This window comes from Ranitomeya imitator, chromosome 2 (genome assembly GCF_032444005.1).
Source record: "Ranitomeya imitator isolate aRanImi1 chromosome 2, aRanImi1.pri, whole genome shotgun sequence".
Classification (NCBI taxonomy): Eukaryota; Metazoa; Chordata; class Amphibia; order Anura; family Dendrobatidae; genus Ranitomeya; species Ranitomeya imitator.
Window position 1 is genome coordinate 367,405,246 of NC_091283.1, and position 21,748 is coordinate 367,426,993.

General features: G+C 42.9%; 1 protein-coding gene and 1 pseudogene across 1 annotated transcript; both read right to left on the reverse strand.

Annotated features, from left to right (window-relative positions):
• LOC138663928 (zinc finger protein 665-like) overlaps nucleotides 1–21,748 on the reverse strand; it is a 256,803-nt pseudogene that overhangs the window by 6,545 nt on the left and 228,510 nt on the right.
• Nucleotides 9,046–11,289, reverse strand: LOC138663927 (gastrula zinc finger protein XlCGF66.1-like). The gene is made up of 4 exons (XM_069750302.1): nucleotides 11,167–11,289; nucleotides 10,858–11,037; nucleotides 10,651–10,774; nucleotides 9,046–10,571 (listed from the first exon to the last, which is right to left on the reverse strand). The coding sequence occupies exons 1-4, from the start codon at nucleotides 11,239–11,241 to the stop codon at nucleotides 10,450–10,452; spliced, it is 501 nt and encodes a 166-aa protein (XP_069606403.1). The 5' UTR covers nucleotides 11,242–11,289; the 3' UTR covers nucleotides 9,046–10,449.

Genomic DNA, 21,748 nt, shown 5'->3' on the forward strand with positions numbered 1-21,748 from the left:
CAAATTCACAATAAAATTACACATGGTGCAACTAATTGTGGCTGTAAAGCACAATTTAAAAGGGGGAGCATGGGATAATAAGATTACAAATTGGATAAAAACAAGCAGCATAATACTAATGTATGAAAAAAAAAATATATAAATATAAGAAAATGCATGTAAAAAATGCATAAAAATACACATAAATAAGAGAAAGGACAACCAAATACAATATACAGATTATTTAGCTACATTTTCATTGGTGAGGTTCAATCCCTCTGGAGCCAATGTGCCCAAGTTAAATATCCAATAGCTTTCTCTATTGATTAGACTCTTATAGCGGTCAGGAATATTATCTGGTATATGATCGATAATAATGAGGCTCGGAAATCTGGGATCTTTCTGGTGTGCTATAGAAAATAGCTTAGATAAACTGTGTCATAAGAAACCATTACGGATATTTTGGCGATGTTTATTTAAGCGGGCATGCATGGTTTGAATGGTGCGTCCCACGTACTAGAGACCGCAAGTGCCTTGTCTTAAATAGATCACAAAAGTGGATTGACAACTCACATGGCAGTCAATGTTATAACTGGTGCCTGTAGTATTAGATGTAAATTGTTTTGCTCTATGCACAATTGTTGCGCAACAGAGGCATTTAGGAATATTGCAGGCAAAACAACCAGGTCTGGAAACGGTATTGGTTGTCAAGGGACAAGGATTCAGGGTGGTTTTGCTAGGGGCAACCAGATTACGAAGGGTACGATTCCTTCTAAAGACCGTTCTAGGATTAGCATTTCCGAAAATAAAGTAAATTTTTTGTGAAAAAAGTTAAATGTTAATTTTTTTCCTTTCACATTGCTTTAGTTCATGTGAAGTGCCTGAAGGGTTAATAAACTTCTTGAACGTGGTTGTGACCACCTTGAAGGGTGCAGTTTTTAGAATGGTGTCACTTTTGGGTATTTTCTGCTATACTGACCCCAAAAACTCACTTCAAATGTGATGTGGTCCCTAAATAAAATGGTTTTGTAAATTTTATTGGAAAAATGAGAAGTCGCTGGTGAACTTTTAACCCTTATAACGTCCTAACAAAAAAGTTTACAAAATTGTGCTGATATAAAGTGGACATGTGGGAAATGTTATTTATTAACTATTTTGGCCGATATGACTCTCTGATTTAAGGGCACAAAAACAAAAAAAATTAAAATTGCTTAAGTTTGAAAATTTTGCCAAATTTCCTTTTTTCACAAATAAAGTCATATCGAAGAAATTTTACCATTAGCATAAAGTACAATATGTCACGAAAAAATCTCCGAATCAGTGGGATCCTTTGAAGCGTTCCAGAGTTGTTACCACATAAAGTGACAGTGGTCAGAATTCTAAAAATTGGCTTGCTCATTAAGGTCAAAATTGGCTCTGTCACTAAGGGGTTAAAAATTGAAGTGTTAAGTTTATTTTTATGAATAAACAAAATGTCAAGTGAATAAATTGGAAATAAATAAAAATTAAATTAATATTTGGTGTGACCACACTTTTCCTGTAGTATAGCATCAATGGAAACTTGCACACAGTGAGAATTTTTTAGGATTAGGTTTGGGGGTCTGTAACCAATTAAAAAAACAAGCAATAATTATTATCATTTTCATATGTAGTTGAAAAAAGTAATTAACTGAAACAGAAACAGCTATGTAAGCGTTAAACTGGGTGAGAAATAAACAAGCTCGGTTTCAAAGGAGAGGTTGTGGAAGACAGCTAATGTGAAACAAGATCGGAGGTAGATATACTGTATCAACAAGGTCTCTCCGAGGCAGAAATATCAAAGTAGACTGAAGTATCAATTTGTGCTGTTCATGCTCTTTTGAAGAAACACCCAAAAAAAAAAAATCGGCAACGTTGAGGGCTGTAGATGTAGTGGTTGGCAAAGGAAACTTAGTGCAGTAGATGAAATACTGGACATATCATGCTTATTTTCCTTTGAAATCAGAAGCTGTCCAGCTGTGCCCTGAGCCCAGAACTGGCAGCAACAAGTGGGACCCAGCTATAACCATGTGCTGGTTGGAGCAGTCTGGCCAGAAGTGGTCTTCATGGAAGAATTAAGGTAAAAAAAACTTAACTTCAGGATCAAAACAAGGCCAAGTGACTCAAGTATACGCAAAAAAAACATAGGAATCGGGGTGAAGAAAAGGGCAGCTTATGGTCTGGACTGTTGAGTAAAAAATGTGAAATATTTGGATGTAACAAAAGGCAGTTTGTTCACTGAATTGTTGGATACCGGTACAAAGAGTGTATGCAAGCAACAGTGAAGCATGGTTAAGGATCCTTGCATGTTTGGGGCTGCATTTCAGAAAATGGATTTGTGGATTTGGCACGGATTATTAAGAACTACGGTATGTTCAGTATAAAGAAGAACAAGGAGTCCAGGAAGTGATAATATGGCCCCATAGATTTCAATATCATCAAGTCTGTCTTTGATTACATGAAAAGACTACAAAAGATGTGTGGTTTGTTCTCCAAGATGATTGGAACAATCTCCCTGCCGAGTTCTTTCAAAATCTGTGACCAAGTGTAAGATAGCAGGAGCGCAGGATGCAGTGACGAGCAGGAGGCAGGACAAGAGTTAAAGGGTTTATTACAAGGGATACTCCTCGCAGGGAGAGAAAGGGTTAAGAGGGGAGTAAAACTGGGTATAGTGTCAGGGTGAGAAAAAATGGTTAAGAAACTGGTAAACTTATCAGTCTGATGGTTTCCGGGCAGTGGAAGCTTGAAATCCCACAGTGGCGCCGTAGGTGACGCGTGAAGTCTCTGGCCTGTTCCTGAAGGAAGTTGATGCACTGTTGCTTGACTTAAGCAGCATATCCTGGCTCCCCAAGGCGAGGTCCTAGGTTATCGAAATGATGTATGTGGTGTGAAGCAGTCTCTGACACCGCCAGAAAGGGTCTCAGTCTAGTAGCGGTGACAGGGATAAAGCTACCCGACTCTAGATTACTCGCCTTGTCAGGTTTAGGCCTCGCACTCGTGGCAGTCAGCTGAACGATGTGGGTCAGATCCTCAGTCACAGGGATGCGCAGACACAAGACTCCACATCCCTCATGGTCAGTGTGCACAAGGACTGAGGAGCTGCAGCGCAGGCCGGGTCTATCGCGTAGACTGTGCGCTGTCTTCCCGCCAAGTGTCTCACTTTTATGCCTGACACGCCCCCTACATTCGAGTGCAAAGGTCTGTCCGGGTCAGAAAGCTTTCCTCTGGCAACAATGGTGACAGCCTCGATAGTTAAGGAACCAACATGAGAGAGGCATCACCGGCCCAGTCCATTTTCCTACACAAGTACAAAGAATTGATGCAGTTTTGAAGGCAAAGGTTAGACATAACAAATATTGATTTGATTTAGATTTCTCACTTGAACATTCACTTTATGGATCACCCCCAGACGCAGAGCCGCGGGTTACTCGGTACCGGTCCTCTGCTGGCTCAGTTCTGGGGATGTCACGGTGGCTGGAACCGGTCCGTGACCCTGCTAAGGGGCGTCCAATAAAGGATGATGGTGCGTAGTGCGAGGAATAACGAAGACACAGGGTTCAGTTTCTTTACCTTTTACTGAAGGTTTCAGGATCCTCAAACCAGGGCACTGTCAACAGGGCTAGATACAGATACCACTGATGCATATTAATGCATACCAGATACAGGGAAATTCCCTATCATGGACATAAACTAATACAGGGTAAACTCCACTACTAGATTAATCCTACAAGCAAACCACGGAGTATAAAAACACCCAGAAGTAAAAATAGTAACAACTTTATTAAATCTCATAATTACATAAATACACAAGGTTACAAAAAACAGACTCGACATACAGTGTACACATATAGTTCATGTACGGCAGACAGGAACCGCTGCATATAACACCTAGGGTACAGACAAAGCATAAACCGAAAGCCTACCAGGGATATGTCAGTCTTTCAAAATATCCTCTCACATAAAAGTGCATAGTGCCGACTACACATACCCGGTAACGCTACATTATATTGCATCATTGACATCTAAACCAGTTCGAATAAATAAACGGTACTCTGCCTGTCTTACCCACGCTGTTTAGGTGCCAGCGTCCGTCCGGCGGCCCCGAAGCGCGTTTCGCGTTGGCTTCCGGTCTCAGACAGCCCTGTCAACAGGGCTGTCTGAGACCGGGCTGTCTGAGACCGGCCGGTCCGAAGGCACATCCAGAGTTCCCTTTTCAGGTGGAAATCAGTGTCTACCCACTAGCGCCTGTGTGTTGTAGTGCTTCCCTGCTGAGCATTCAGGATAATCCTAAAAAAAATTCTGTTCTCGTTCTTTCTAGAGCTTTCTCTTCTCCGTCCCCCAGGTATGTTATGGCTAGGACGCACCTTTATGACAGGTAGGCCTGGAGTTATTCTGGAACCCTAGTGTCGCCCCTCTCCCACGATTGCCTCCTATGTCATAGTAACATAGTAACATAGTAACATAGTTAGTAAGGCCGAAAAAAGACATTTGTCCATCCAGTTCAGCCTATATTCCATCATAATAAATAACCAGATCTACGTCCTTCTACAGAACCTAATAATTGTATGATACAATATTGTTCTGCTCCAGGAAGACATCCAGGCCTCTCTTGAACCCCTCGACTGAGTTCGCCATCACCACCTCCTCAGGCAAGCAATTCCAGATTCTCACTGCCCTAACAGTAAAGAATCCTCTTCTATGTTGGTGGAAAAACCTTCTCTCCTCCAGACGCAAAGAATGCCCCCTTGTGCCTGTCACCTTCCTTGGTATAAACAGATCCTCAGCGAGATATTTGTATTGTCCCCTTATATACTTATACATGGTTATTAGATCGCCCCTCAGTCGTCTTTTTTCTAGACTAAATAATCCTAATTTCGCTAATCTATCTGGGTATTGTAGTTCTCCCATCCCCTTTATTAATTTTGTTGCCCTCCTTTGTACTCTCTCTAGTTCCATTATATCCTTCCTGAGCACCGGTGCCCAAAACTGGACACAGTACTCCATGTGCGGTCTAACTAGGGATTTGTACAGAGGCAGTATAATGCTCTCATCATGTGTATCCAGACCTCTTTTAATGCACCCCATGATCCTGTTTGCCTTGGCAGCTGCTGCCTGGCACTGGCTGCTCCAGGTAAGTTTATCATTAACTAGGATCCCCAAGTCCTTCTCCCTGTCAGATTTACCCAGTGGTTTCCCGTTCAGTGTGTAATGGTGATATTGATTCCCTCTTCCCATGTGTATAACCTTACATTTATCATTGTTAAACCTCATCTGCCACCTTTCAGCCCAAGTTTCCAACTTATCCAGATCCATCTGTAGCAGAATACTATCTTCTCTTGTATTAACTGCTTTACATAGTTTTGTATCATCTGCAAATATCGATATTTTACTGTGTAAACCTTCTACCAGATCATTAATGAATATGTTGAAGAGAACAGGTCCCAATACTGACCCCTGCGGTACCCCACTGGTCACAGCGACCCAGTTAGAGACTATACCATTTATAACCACCCTCTGCTTTCTATCACTAAGCCAGTTACTAACCCATTTACACACATTTTCCCCCAGACCAAGCATTCTCATTTTGTGTACCAACCTTTTGTGCGGCACGGTATCAAACGCTTTGGAAAAATCGAGATATACCACGTCCAATGACTCACCGTGGTCCAGTCTATAGCTTACCTCTTCATAAAAACTGATTAGATTGGTTTGACAGGAGCGATTTCTCATAAACCCATGCTGATATGGAGTTAAACAGTTATTCTCATTGAGATAATCCAGAATAACATCCCTCAGAAACCCTTCAAATATTTTACCAACAATAGAGGTTAGACTTACTGGCCTATAATTTCCAGGTTCACTTTTAGAGCCCTTTTTGAATATTGGCACCACATTTGCTATGCGCCAGTCCTGCGGAACAGACCCTGTCGCTATAGAGTCACTAAAAATAAGAAATAATGGTTTATCTATTACATTACTTAGTTCTCTTAGTACTCGTGGGTGTATGCCATCCGGACCCGGAGATTTATCTATTTTAATCTTATTTAGCCGGTTTCGCACCTCTTCTTGGGTTAGATTGGTGACCCTTAATATAGGGTTTTCATTGTTTCTTGGGATTTCACCTAGCATTTCATTTTCCACCGTGAATACCGTGGAGAAGAAGGTGTTTAATATGTTAGCTTTTTCCTCGTCATCTACAACCATTCTTTCCTCACTATTTTTTAAGGGGCCTACATTTTCAGTTTTTATTCTTTTACTATTGATATAGTTGAAGAACAGTTTGGGATTAGTTTTACTCTCCTTAGCAATGTGCTTCTCTGTTTCCTTTTTGGCAGCTTTAATTAGTTTTTTAGATAAAGTATTTTTCTCCCTATAGTTTTTTAGAGCTTCAATGGTGCCATCCTGCTTTAGTAGTGCAAATGCTTTCTTTTTACTGTTAATTGCCTGTCTTACTTCTTTGTTTAGCCACATTGGGTTTTTCCTATTTCTAGTCCTTTTATTCCCACAAGGTATAAACCGCTTACACTGCCTATTTAGGATGTTCTTAAACATTTCCCATTTATTATCTGTATTCTCATTTCTGAGGATATTGTCCCAGTCTACCAGATTAAGGGCATCTCTAAGCTGTTCAAACTTTGCCTTCCTAAAGTTCAATGTTTTTGTGACTCCCTGACAAGTCCCCCTAGTGAAAGACAGGTGAAACTGCACAATATTGTGGTCGCTATTTCCTAAATGCCCAACCACCTGCAGATTTGTTATTCTGTCAGGTCTATTAGATAGTATTAGGTCTAAAAGTGCTGCTCCTCTGGTTGGATTCTGCACCAATTGTGAAAGATAATTTTTCTTGGTTATTAGCAGAAACCTGTTGCCTTTATGGGTTTCACAGGTTTCTGTTTCCCAGTTAATATCCGGGTAGTTAAAGTCCCCCATAACCAGGACCTCATTATGGGTTGCAGCTTCATCTATCTGCTTTAGAAGTAGACTTTCCATGCTTTCTGTTATATTTGGGGGTTTGTAACAGACCCCAATGAGAATTTTGTTACCATTTTTCCCTCCATGAATTTCAACCCATATGGACTCGACATCCTCATTCCCTTCGCTAATATCCTCCCTTAAAGTGGACTTTAGACAAGACTTTACATAGAGACAAACCCCTCCTCCTCTCCGATTTTTACGATCCTTTCTAAACAGACTGTAACCCTGTAAGTTAACTGCCCAGTCATAGCTTTCATCTAACCATGTCTCGGTTATTCCCACTATGTCAAAGTTACCTGTAGATATTTCTGCTTCTAGTTCTTCCATCTTGTTTGTCAGGCTTCTGGCGTTTGCGAGCATGCAGTTTAGAGGATTTTGTTTTGTTCCAATCTCCTCACTGTGGATTGTTTTAGAAATGTTCTTACCTCCCTTCTGAGTATGTTTTCCTGGGTCGTCTTTGTTCGAGTCTAATGTTTTTCTTCCCGTCCCCTCTTCTTCTAGTTTAACGCCCTCCTGATGAGTGTAGCGAGTCTTCTGGCGAATGTGTGTTTCCCAGGTTTGTTGAGGTGTAGTCCGTCTCTGGCGAGGAGTCCATCATACCAGTAATTCACACCGTGGTCCAGGAATCCAAATCCTTGTTGTCTGCACCATCGTCTTAGCCAGTTGTTTGCATCAAGGATCCTGTTCCATCTCCTGGTGCCATGCCCGTCTACTGGAAGGATAGAAGAAAAAACTACCTGTGCATCCAGTTCCTTTACTTTCTTCCCCAACTCTTCAAAGTCCTTGCAGATTGTCGGTAGGTCCTTCCTTGCCGTGTCATTGGTGCCAACATGTATCAGAAGAAATGGGTGGACGTCCTTGGAGCTGAAGAGCTTTGGTATCCTATCGGTCACATCCTTGATCATCGCACCTGGAAGGCAGCATACTTCTCTTGCAGTTATGTCCGGTCTGCAGATGGCTGCTTCGGTGCCTCTCAGTAGTGAGTCTCCCACCACCACCACTCTTCGTTGCTTCTTGGCTGTACTTTTTGCTGTCACTTGTTGCTGTGTGCCCTTTTCTTTTTTGCTTGCTGGTATTGCTTCATTCTTAGGTGTGCCATCTTCATCCTCTACAAAGATTTGATATCGGTTCTTCAGTTGTGTGGTTGGTGATTTCTCCATGGTCTTCTTGCTTCTTTTGGTCACATGCTTCCACTCATCTGCTTTTGGAGGTTCTCTGACACTTTTTGCACCTTCTGTGACCAGTAGAGATGCTTCTGTTCTGTCTAGAAAGTCTTCATTCTCTTTGATGAGTTTCAAAGTTGCTATTCTTTCTTCCAGACCCCGCACCTTTTCTTCTAAAAGGGCCACTAGTCTACACTTCTGACAGGTGAAATTGGATTCTTCTTCTGGTCGATCTGTGAACATGTAGCACATGCTGCAGCTCACCATGTAGGTTGTCACATCTGCCATGTTGCTCCTAGATCCTGCTGACTTGCTGTGTGTTTTCCTTCTTGTGTAATCTACTCAGCCAAGCTCTCTTGCAATAATGTCCTACAGGCAAAAATTTTACGGCGCGCGGTTTGGTGATGCTTTCGAAGCAGCTGGTCCCGGCTGTACCCAACGATCTTCTAGCTTAGGGAGACTTCGCTTCTCCCAGAAGGCACCTGGAATATGCAAATTAGCCTCCTGAAGCTTGAATCCCTGGTTTGGTGATGCTTTCGAAGCAGCTGGTCCCGGCTGTACCCAACGATCTTCTAGCTTAGGGAGACTTCGCTTCTCCCAGAAGGCACCTGGAATATGCAAATTAGCCTCCTGAAGCTTGAATCCCTGGTTTGGTGATGCTTTCGAAGCAGCTGGTCCCGGCTGTACCCAACGATCTTCTAGCTTAGGGAGACTTCGCTTCTCCCAGAAGGCACCTGGAATATGCAAATTAGCCTCCTGAAGCTTGAATCCCTGGTTTGGTGATGCTTTCGAAGCAGCTGGTCCCGGCTGTACCCAACGATCTTCTAGCTTAGGGAGACTTCGCTTCTCCCAGAAGGCACCTGGAATATGCAAATTAGCCTCCTGAAGCTTGAATCCCTGGTTTCTTCTTAAGTGTTGTATGGTAGACAGCCAACCTGTAGTTAACTGTCCTGCCGCTGTTTGAAGTAATGCGTGGAGACAGTTACTTCCTCGGTGCTCCGGCCACCGACTATGCGCCTCAGTAGGATGTTGCCGTTCTCGGGGCACGACTCCTACTGGCTCTCATATGTACTTGATTTCGTTTTCTCACTGTCCACAATATCCTTCGCTTTGTGTCCTTTCTTTAGATACCGCCGCAAGGTAGTGCAGGCGCGGTTCCGTAACAATCTGTCCTTTCGCTGGGTACCTGCCAGATTTCCCAGTTCTGACAGGTCTTCCCTGGAGCTCTCTCAGGCTTCGTTCTCCTAACTTCCTGTCCAACCCCTAGTTTTACCAGTGTGAGGAGTGACCTAATAAATAGGACTTTTGCTCCCTCTAGTGGCTGGAGTGTGAAGTGTAATGTGTGCTGTGTTACCTGGTCAGAAGAACTCCTTTAGTGCCATCAGACGTACCATCACTCCCCTTAGTGTCAGAGCGACGTTACTGCAACGACCAGATCTCTGGGGCGCTGCATTTACATGTTGTAAATTGATAAAGTAATCCATTAACAATTCTATTTTAACAGAATTCTTATTTTGCAGCAAAAAACTTTTGCACAGTACAGTATACATTGTAGTGCAGCGGTATCCTCGCTGCTCATTGAGAAGGCAGTGACCCAGCAAAAGTTCAAAATAAAGTCATGTTTAATGTACAGATGTACAGTGTACTCACAAAGAGAGAGTAAATTGGATCATCCGGATCGCAGCTGGGAAAACAAAGACAGTCCGTGACCAGTTGCCGTGGGCTACGTTGCCAGGCTTTTTTGCTCCGCTTGGCCCTGTGTTGCCTCACACAGGTAGTGCTCTGCAGAGTCGACTGCTCTGCCTGCATGCAAGACCAAAACTGACACCCCCAACCCTCTGCTGCAAAGGTTTTTATAATAACTTGTGGCCATAGACCACATGGAAAACCCGGCCCGGGAGAAGAAATTGACCAACCCCACTACCTTCCTATTGTCTGTTTCAAAAATAAAAGTCCATGACATGTTTTCCTAAATCTGCCTTGAACAAATAGCTTGCCCAAAGCCAACAATCACTTTTATTCTGCATTGCAACCACAGCTATACCTGTGACTGCAATGCACTCCCACGGCCTTCATATGCTTCTTTGCACATCCTGGGGGAGACATAGCGACCCTCGCATATAACACCGGCCACTGCCTCACAACATGCACATGTACTCACTCACAGACAGATGGAGAAGTCACATCTATGATCAGCTCTAATCCTGCCATCTCCACCATTCTCATTACACAAGTATAAAACATATAATACTGGTGGATAAAACAAGACTGAGCACAAGACCTTCACAGCCATCTACACATCATAGGGGAGATCTCATGACACCTTCTCTCCATCTACCTGATGATCCTGAGGAACATGGGGATTTTCTTGTTTACAGTCCTGTGGACGAAGAGGACGGGGACATCTCTCTGGTGTTGTCTTCTTGCTGGATAGAACTAGAGGAAATGCATATAAGGTCTGAATTCATTCTTTACATACAGATAATAATAGCCCATGTGTATTTAGTCCTATTACCTGGTGATGTGAGGGGCTGGGGAACCTCCATCATGACGTCCTTGTACAGATCTTTGTGTCCTTCTACATACTTCCACTCCTCAATGGAGAAATAGATGGTGACATCCTCACACCTTATAGGAACCTGATACATACAATGATACCGTCATCCCCCCAGTCGCTTCATAGCGTTACTGCATAATGTCCCAGCATTTTCAGGAGTGTCACCTCTCCAGTCAGCAGCTCTATCATCTTGTAGGCGAGTTCTAGGATTTTCTGGTCATTGATGTCCTCTTGTATCAGGGGATGAAGTGGAGGCCCTGTAATTGGGCTTAGGGGTCTTCCCCATCCCTCAGACACACTGTCCTGACAGCGCTCACTAGAGGTCTTCTTCACTACTGTGTAATCCTGGTTATGGGGAGACACATTAATAAATCTCACTACAAACATTCCCAGAGTCTTCACCTCTCCAGTTCTGTCCATCTGTTATTCCCATAGATAAGAATGATGTAATGTGACGTCATCAGAATCTCTCACCTCTCCAGTAAGCCGGAAGAGGATCTCTAAGGTGAGGTGTAATACCCTCTCCATCTTGTCTCTATCTCTATCCATCCTTGATGGGTAAATCAGGAAAATTCTCTTATATAGAAGATCTCCATTAAGAGGTTCCGATATTGTAGGGACCTGAATGGGAAGATGAACCAATGTAACATCATAAAGAATCCCGTGTAATACAATTACTGAAGATAATAAGGGGAACCATATGAGGTGATAGAACGTGTAGATGTTGTATTCTCTCTTTGTGTGGACTGGTCCCTCTAGTTTGGGGAGACAAGCAAGTACAGTACTTGTCTGTTGAGTTTGACATGGAGGTGCAGGTTGTGTGTGATAGAGAGGGACTTGGGAGTGTAGGCTCTGTGCATGTGTGTAATACAAGGGAATTTAGGGGAGCAAACTAGGACTAAATTATTTTTTTAAACTCTTTTCAAGGGCTAGGTGATTATTTTTTAAATAAAGTGTTAAATTAAAAAAAAAATGTAGACCATTTTCAATTATAATCTCGACTTTCTGTTCTTTTTGCTAAACTGGGTTAAGATACAGTAAGTCTAAAAATAAAAAGACAGTATATTACTCACACCTGGAGCTTCTGTAGTCACCTGTCCTTTGTCCTTTCTTGGTCTCTTAAACATTATGAGAGAGTGTCCCTGACAGTAGTAATAGTAAGGCTAAATTCCATCACATGGAATAGCCAGTCATATAATAGTCCAAAATAAAGCAGCACAAAGTCGGGACAGCAATAATCCACTTTAGTTGGCAGGGAATAAAAAAAGGTGTCATGCCTCAGCCTCTGTTGTAAGACTTGACTCACATCTGCTTTTAAGTTCTTTTCATTGTTTCATTTTAACCCATTTCTGACATATGATGCAATGGTACTTTCTGTGTTGGGTCCTTGTCTTTGGTGCAGTCTCAGGAACTGAGCCTGCATGATTACCAGCAGATGAAGGCTGTATTGCACAGCCATCATCTGCCTTTTTTAGTACAGTTCAGTCAATGTAGATATAAAAAAGTTTTTTCTGTACTGCTTTACAACTTTTGCTTGCTCATATATTATATAGTAGTGACTCTGTATCGCAGTGTATTGCTTTTCCTTGCACACATCTCTAAACCACGCTTGCTACCACAGTCCATTGCCAATCTGCAATTATATTAGTAAGGTGACCAGAGTAGCCCTCTGTTTGTCTAACCACTTGAATGCAATGATCCTTGGCAAAAGCTCATGGCATCTGAGCTTTTGAATAGTCAAGATGAGTTATCTATAATCCCAGTAGTTACAGCAAAATGTCATCTAAAAGATATACAACCAACACTATCTGCAGATGGGGTGGATGCTAGCACTGTGCTGCACTTGTGTACACACCATCTGCTAAAACTCTTAGGCTAGGTTCCTATTGCGTTAATGGGACCGCGCTAACAGACAGTGTTGCACGGCAAAATTAACGCCGTGCAACGCGTCCGTTAGCGCGCCCATTGGCAGCAATGGTAACGCGCATCGCTAGCGCGTGCCATTTTCGGCGCGCGCTAGCGATGTGCCGGTGTTTTGTGACGCATGCAGCGTCCGAGGCGCGCCCGTGGTCCGTTCCCCGCTCTCGCAGATCGGGGATCTGCGCTAGCGGCAACGTTAAACGCGACCCCGAAAAAGACATTGCGTTAGCGCAATCCGCTAGCGCTTAGCGCTAAACGGATTGCCCTAACGCAATCTGAACCTAGCCTTACTGTCTCATTCTCTTCTGGACTACTGCAACTCCTTTCTGATCATTTTCCCCCTTACTGAACTCTCCCATCTACAATTCATCCTGAATGCGACAGTGAGGGTGGTATTTTTGTCCAGCAGCTTTACCGATGCTTCCACCTTGTGCCAGTCATTGCACTGGTTACCAATTCAGTACAGAATATAATATAAACTCCTCTCTCTCTCAACCATAAAGCTCTCCACAGTTCTGCACCCCCTATATCTCCTCTCTCATCTCTGTCTATCGCCCTACATGTGCCCTCCATTCTGAAACTGACTTAAGAGTAAAATCCTCCATAATCTGAACCTCCGTCTCCAATACTTTTCCCATGCTGTGACAGTTTTCTTGAATGAACTATCCCAGATGATCTGATACCTAGCCCCCATGTTTTTAAGTGTGCTTTAAATACACATCTTCTTAAAAAAAAAGCCTATCACCTCAACTCTAACCTAGTTCTCCCCTTTTACCTCCTTCTAAATATTATTCAGAATCTGCTCCCTTCTGTTCATCAGTCTCCACTCCCTCCATGCACATGATAACTGCACTTGATATTTGCACTTTAACACACTGGCTGATGACCGGATCATGCAGCTTTATATGAAAATTCCTACTTATTATAATTGATGGACCTGAAATAACAAGCACTTTTCACCTATTGTGTCCTCCTATTTTCTTGTAGATTGTAAGCTTATGAGCAGGAACTTTGCTCCTACTGTAACTGTCCTAGTCTGTATTTAATATATTGTCTGCATTTGGAACCTCTTAATTGTAAAGTGCTGCGGAATATGTTGGCACAGTAACGAATACAAATTATTATTATTATTATTATTATTATTATTATTATCACTATCACTATCAAGACTCAATGCAAGGTTCAGCAAATGTTTCTTTATTTGGTCATTGCCCTCACCACTCTTTTAATGAGTTAGTCTTAAATTTGGAAGTTATACCCTACCCGTGGGGTAGGAGATGATGTAGAAAGGTTAAGATTTTTCTTGTGTGATACTTTGTCTAATATTTGTATTAATTATATGCAATTTTTTGTGAACTTAACTCTGAGAGGAGGGAGTTTGGTGGAATCTCCCATGGGAACCTAGCATGGAGTGCTACTTTGTCTGTACATGGCATACAGTGGTATGTAAAACTTGAAGGCACCCCTGGTCAGAATCACTGTTATTGTGAAGAGTCAAGAAAGTTAAAGATCAAATCATCTCTAAAAGGCCTAAAGTTAAAGATGACACATTTTTTGTATTTTAGGCAAAAAACACAATTTTTTTCATCTTTTACATTTTAAAAATTAAGAAAAGGAAAATGGGCCGATGCAGAGAATGAGATCTTAACCTTAGACCCCAGTCAGAAGACCGTTGTCCAGCCAAATCAGAACTCTTGCTTTGCACTAAGGAGGGATAAACGCCTCGAAAGACGCGTCTGCAAATAAAGTTTGCCTATTATACCATGTCATATGGCAATCCTTGTTGAAGGGTCGATACAGACTTTTAGGATTGCTACTTCCAACAGATGATGCTACAGTTCAAGTTCTTTTCCTCACTGAAGATAATAATAACTTTTATTTCTATAGCGCCAACATATTCCGCAGCACTTTACATTAGAGGGAACTTGTACAGCCAATACATTACACAAAACATTACACAATAACACATAACTCAACAGATACCAAGGGGAGGAGTGAGTGCCCTGCTCACAAGCTTACAATCTATGAGAAACAATTTTCAAGATTTCTGTAATGGGAATAAAGAGAGAAAACCAGCAAATTCTGGGATCCTGCTCAACAGAATGATTAGCGCCATGTTTGACCATAGTGGTCTCTTTTAGTTGACAGATTTGTTACAAAAATATATAACACTGCACTGGTATTCGTATTTCTCGATTTCTCATCTGAACCGCTCAAGTAATGGGCAACGTCCAAAAGTGCCAGGCAACAATTATTCTACTTATACCGATCAGCCTTTGTTGTAAAACCATAAAGGATCCCATGTAGTGAGGAGCGAATGTGCTGGGATAAGGTGTTACCCGACCATGCTCGGGTGCTAACCAAGTGTCTTCGGCGTGTTCGAAAAATAGCCCTGAGGCTGCATGTCTCTCAGCTTTTCGAGGGCTGCAACACATGCACGGATTACCTAGTAAACAGACAATCCTTGCATGTGTTGCCGTTGTCAACAGCCGTGAGACATGCGGACTGGAACATATTTTTCGAGCACACCGAAGACACTCAGTTAGCACCCAAGCATGGTCGGATAACTCCTTAACCCAGCACGACCTCTAATCAAAAATGTAATAGTGCGTTTACTGGCGATAATAAGGGGAAGACACAGTGTGAGGGGATAAAACGTGTAGATGTTGGATTCACACATTTTTTTATGAACAAGTAATGATGGGTCTTAAAGTCCAGGGATGAAAAACTGCAAAGGGATTACTGCCCCCCGCGCCCAGTAATGGGAATCTCCACACCTACCTCCACCTGCAGAGCCACACACCACATATATGGCTATTCTGTGTGCACAGGACCTGTGATGAGGTCACTGTCATGTGATCAGTGTCTTGGATGGAAGGAGCCTAAGGATTCCATAGCAGTGTGCATGGAGGAGAGCCGAGTGTGTAAGGTGTGCACCATGGAGGATGTGGCGTGATTGTAAGAGGGGATACATCAGCACCACCTGAGGTTGGACCCAGACCATGCTGAAACATGAAAGTGTGACTACTTGTCTTGGTGCCACTCAAAACATTGCTCCAGTATCTGTAAAAGCCATGTTCTGTCCCTAACCATAATTCATTCATTTTCAATCCAAAAGCCAAGTATGAGTAGCAGCTCATGTTCTTCTGCATGTGAGAACATAAGGCTGGGTATTGAGCCTGAGCACACATCATCATTTTACGAAAAAACTGTGGATCAACTGTTCCTGTATTGTTTTTTTCTGGCCAAACAATTGTGCGTGGATAACTAATGATACCACCAGGTGGTGATTTTAATTACAGCAGGTCACTAGACTAATGAAATTACTCCTTGGGGAGGAGAAACTCACATTAAACAAACTGAATGAGACTTTGAAAGAACAGATAGACATAACAAAAAAATTCTCAAGCGAGACAGGTTTTTCCCTTAAAGAATGTCGTGGAGGTACCAAGGGTAACAATAAGAGATCCCCACAGAGGGATTTTTTAGAGCTCAGTTATCCACTCAGGAGTCAACAAAATCCTCACAACTCTCCATAGAACCTCAGGTCCTCAATCTCTCTTCTTGCCCTTTATCCAGCAGTGAGATGTGTGTTTTAAGCAAAGGACTTTCTTTGGTCCCCACAACAGATTGCTTAGAGACAATTAAAGATCTCCACCTGTTTGCCCGCAAACTGAGGTGGCGGAAGCATTTAGTAAAGGATGACCGTAAGACCTCAGAGCTCGGTATCTCAGAGAGTCTTTTACCAGATGTTAGACTCCTGTTTCTCCTCGGAGATCCAGACCCTAATATTAGAGGGTAGGGTCCATTCATTAATTTAAAAAACAGGAGCTCTAAGATACCAAACAGGGGATCAAAGGTTTGTGGATGTCTTTGTAATTTGGTCTCTGAGGAACTTTTAGGTGAGCCTAAATCCACTAGTAAAATATCATAATCTGTCAAGAGAAGAGATGATGAGCCTCAATGAACTTGAAAAGGACCTGAACATAACAATCAAATCCAGTGACAAGGGAGGTAATGTGGTTGTGATGGATACAATACAGTATAAGTCCCTTTGTTTGTCACTGTTGGAAGATCGAACAGGTTATGAAGTGTTACCCTGTAATCCCACCAAAGAGTTGTTGAGGGACTTAGGTAATATCATCAACGAAGGATATGAATCTGGGGTTCTTGATAAGAATGAAAAGGACTTCTTGACTCCTACAGTCCCAATAATGGCTACATTTTGTTGCCTGCCAAAAGTCCATAAGGGCCTGAATTCTTTAAAAGGTAGACCCTGGGGTTATGTATTGATGAGGTCCTTAGAACATTTGTCATGGCCTTAAATTTATACGAGCGGGAGGCGAATGAGCTCCTTAAGAGACTGGACGGTATCTGTCTAGATTTTTATATGATTTTAGGGAGTATAGATGTAGAGGCATTGTACTCCTCTATCCCCGATGAAGCAGGCCTTATGGCTATGGACCACTATCTGCAAACAAGAGGTTGCCAGTTTAAGAGGCACATTGATTCCATTTTGAGGGCCCTTGACTTTTGTGTGACCATGACCAAAATGTGTTTTTGTTTGACGGCAAGTACTTCCACCAACTCAGGGGCACAGCAAAGGGGAGCCCCTGTGCCCCCAAATATGCTAATCTGCTCCTGGGCTGGTGGGAGGAGAAAACCGTGTTCATTGACACATCACATGCCCCGGGTGATAGGGTGGCATTATGGCTGCGCTATATTGACAACATTTTTCTCATATGGAGGGGCACTGAAGTGGAGTTTGATGATTTTGTGAAAGGTCTTAACAACGATGACCTGGGTTTACACTTCACTTACAAAGCGAGTAATTCCAACTTAGTGTTCCTTGATGTTCTTGTCCAAAAGAGTGAAAACGGTGAAATCGTTACTAGCAATTACCGCAAACCCACAGCTGCAAACTCACTATTGAGGTTACATAGTTATTAAGGTTGAAGGAAGACTATAAGTCCATCTAGTTCAACCCATAGCCTAACCTAACATGCCCTAACATGTTGATCCAGAGGAAGGCAAAAAAAAAACATGTGGCAAGGAGTAAGCTCCACATTGGGGAAAAAAATTCCTTCCCGACTCCACATACGGCAATCAGACTAGTTCCCTGGATCAACGCCCTATCAAGGAATCTAGTGTATATACCCTGTAACATTATACTTTTCCAGAAAGGTATCCAGTCCCCTCTTAAATTTAAGTAATGAATCACTCATTACAACATCATACGGCAGAGAGTTCCATAGTCTCACTGCTCTTACAGTAAAGAATCTGCGTCTGTTATTATGCTTAAACCTTTTTTCCTCCAAACGCAGAGGATGCCCCCTGTTGTGGATTCTGTTTTTGGGCTCCCTCTGGTGGTTACAGATGGTACTGGGTGACTTGTGTTCTCTGCGGTCTCTGGTGTCCACCTGTTCTATCAGGATATGGGAGTTTCCTATTTAACCTGGCTTTCTTGTCATTTCCTCGCCGGCGATCAATGTAATCAGTGTGTCTTGTTACCTCTGCTTTCCGCTTCAATAATCTTCAGGACAAGCTAAGTTTTTGATTTTCCTGTTCCACGTTCTGCTTTATTTTTGTTTTAGTCCAGCTTGCAGTTATGTGATTCCTTGTTGCTGGTTGCTCTAGTGGGCTGATATTACTCCTCATGTTCCATGAGTTGGCACATGAGTTCAGGTAATTTCAGGATGGTTTTTTGTAGGGTTTTTCGCTGACCGCGCAGTTCACTTTTGTATCCTCTGCTATCTAGTTTTAGCGGGCCTCATTTTGCTGAATCTGTTTTCATTACTACGTATATGCTTTCCTCTCATTTCACCGTCATTACATGTGGGGGGCTGCTATTTCTGTGGGGTGTTTCTCTGGAGGCAAGAGAGGTCTTTGTTTCTTCTAATAGGGGAAGCTAGTCCTTCGGCTGGCGCGAGACATCTAGAATCATCGTAGGCACGTTCCCCGGCTACTGCTAGTGTTGTGAATTAGGTTCAGGATCGCGGTCAGCTCAGTTTCCATCACCCTAGAGCTTGTTCTGTTTTTTGTGTGCTTGTCCTTTTGTGATCCCCTGCCATTGGGATCATGACAGTATCGCCGGCCCAAAAGTGGTAATCATATTGGCTGAAGTAGGAGGAAAAGTAGTCTGAGGAAGTTTTTTTTTTTTTTTTCCTTCCCTCAGAGTTTGCTGCGTCTTACCTCCTCTTAATCCTTGAATGGCTCTGATCTCAGCTGTTTATCATGGACGTCCAGAGTTTGGCTTCCAGCCTGAATAATCTTGCTGCTAAGGTTCAAAATATACAATATTTTGTTGTACATGCTCCTATGTCTGAACCTAGAATTCCTATCCCAGAGTTTTTTTCTGGAGATAGATCTAGTTTTCTGAATTTTAGGAACAATTGCAAGTTGTTTCTTTCTTTGAAATCTCGCTCCTCTGGAGACCCTGCTCAGCAAGTCAAGATTGTAATATCTTTCCTGCGGGGTGACCCTCAGAATTGGGCATTTGCATTGGCACCAGGGGATCCTGCGTTGCTCAATGTGGATGCGTTTTTTCTGGCATTGGGTTTGCTCTATGAGGAACCTAACCTAGAGATTCAGGCTGAAAAAGCTTTATTGGCTCTCTCTCAGGGGCAAGATGAAGCAGAATTATATTGTCAGAAATTTCGGAAATGGTCGGTGCTTACTCAGTGGAATGAGTGCGCCCTGGCTGCAAGATTCAGAGATGGCCTTTCTGAGGCCATTAAAGATGTTATGGTGGGGTTCCCTGCGCCTACAGGTCTGAATGAGTCTATGACTATGGCTATTCAGATTGATCGGCGTTTACGGGAGCGCAAACCTGTGCACCATTTGGCGGTGTCTTCTGAACAGGCACCTGAGACAATGCAATGTGATAGAATTCAGTCCAGAAGTGAACGGCAAAACTATAGGCGGAAAAATGGGTTGTGTTTTTATTGTGGTGATTCAGCTCATGTTATATCAGCATGCTCTAAACGCACAAAAAAGGTTGATAAGTCTGTTGCCATTAGTACTTTACAGTCTAAGTTCATTCTGTCTGTGACTCTGATTTGTTCATTATCAGCCATTTCCGTCGATGCCTATGTGGATTCAGGCGCTGCCCTGAGTCTTATGGATTGGTCATTTGCCAACCGCTGTGGGTTTAGTCTGGAGCCTCTGGAAGTCACTATTCCTTTGAAAGGAATTGACTCTACACCTTTGGCTATGAATAAACCTCAGTACTGGACACACGTGACCATGCGTATGACTCCCGTTCATCAGGAGGTGATTCGCTTCCTGGTACTGTATAATTTACATGATGTCTTAGTGCTTGGTCTGCCATGGTTACAAACTCATAACCCAGTCTTGGACTGGAAAACGATGTCTGTGTTAAGCTGGGGATGTCAGGGGGTTCATGATGATGCACCTCCGATTTCTATCGCTTCATCTACTCCTTCTGAGGTTCCTGTATTTTTGTCTGATTATCGGGATGTTTTTGAGGAGCCTAAGCTCAATTCGCTTCCTCCTCACAGGGATTGCGATTGTGCTATAGATTTGATTCCTGGCAGTAAATTTCCTAAAGGTCGTTTGTTCAATCTGTCAGTGCCAGAGCATACTGCTATGCGGGATTATGTTAAGGAGTCCTTGGAAAAGGGACATATCCGTCCATCTTCGTCTCCTTTGGGAGCAGGTTTTTTTTTCGTGGCCAAAAAAGATGGTTCCTTGAGGCCTTGTATAGATTACCGTCTTTTGAATAAGATTACGGTCAAATATCAGTATCCTTTGCCATTGTTGACTGATTTGTTCGCTCGCATTAAGGGGGCTAAATGGTTCACTAAGATTGATCTTCGGGGTGCGTATAATCTTGTGCGGATTAAGCAGGGTGATGAGTGGAAAACCGCATTTAATACGCCTGAGGGCCATTTTGAGTATTTGGTGATGCCTTTTGGACTTTCTAATGCTCCTTCTGTCTTCCAGTCCTTTATGCACAATGTTTTCCGTGAATATCTGGATAAATTTATGATTGTGTATTTGGATGATGTTTTGTTTTTTTCTGATGACTGGGAGTCCCATGTTCAGCAGGTCAGGAAGGTGTTTCAGGTCCTGCGGGCCAATTCTTTGTTTGTAAAAGGTTCAAAGTGTCTCTTTGGAGTCCAGAAGATTTCTTTTTTGGGGTATATTTTTTCCCCTTCTACTATTGAGATGGATCCCGTCAAGGTTCAAGCTATTTGTGACTGGACGCAGCCTACATCTCTTAAGAGTCTACAGAAGTTCTTGGGCTTTGCTAATTTTTATCGTCGTTTCATAACTAATTTTTCTAGTGTTGTTAAGCCTTTGACGGATCTGACTAAGAAGGGTGCTGATGTTGCTGATTGGTCTCCTGCGGCTGTGGAGGCCTGTCAGGAACTTAAGCGCCGGTTTTCTTCTGCTCCTGTGTTGCGTCAGCCAGATGTTTCGCTTCCTTTTCAGGTTGAGGTTGATGCTTCTGAGATTGGAGCGGGGGCGGTTTTGTCACAGAGAAGCTCCGATTGCTCGGTGATGAAGCCATGTGCGTTCTTTTCTAGAAAGTTTTCGCCCACTGAGCGGAATTATGATGTTGGTAATCGGGAGCTTTTGGCCATGAAGTGGGCATTTGAGGAGTGGCGTCATTGGCTTGAGGGTGCTAGACATCGTGTGGTGGTCTTGACTGATCACAAAAATCTGATTTACCTTGAGTCTGCCAGGCGTCTGAATCCTAGACAGGCTCGTTGGTCACTGTTTTTCTCCCGTTTCGATTTTGTGGTTTCATACCTGCCAGGTTCAAAGAATGTGAAGGCGGATGCTCTTTCTAGGAGTTTTGTGCCTGATTCCCCTGGAAATTCTGAGCCCACTGGTATCCTTAGGGATGGGGTGATTTTGTCGGCTGTCATCCCAGACTTGCGACGTGCTTTGCAGGAGTTTCAGGCGGATAAACCTGATCGTTGTCCGCCTGAAAGACTGTTTGTTCCGGATAATTGGACCAGTAGAGTCATCTCCGAGGTCCATTCTTCTGCGTTGGAAGGTCATCCTGGAATATTTGGTACTAGAGACTTGGTGGCCAGGTCTTTTTGGTGGCCTTCCTTGTCGAGGGATGTGTGTTCTTTTGTGCAGTCTTGTGAAGTTTGCGCTC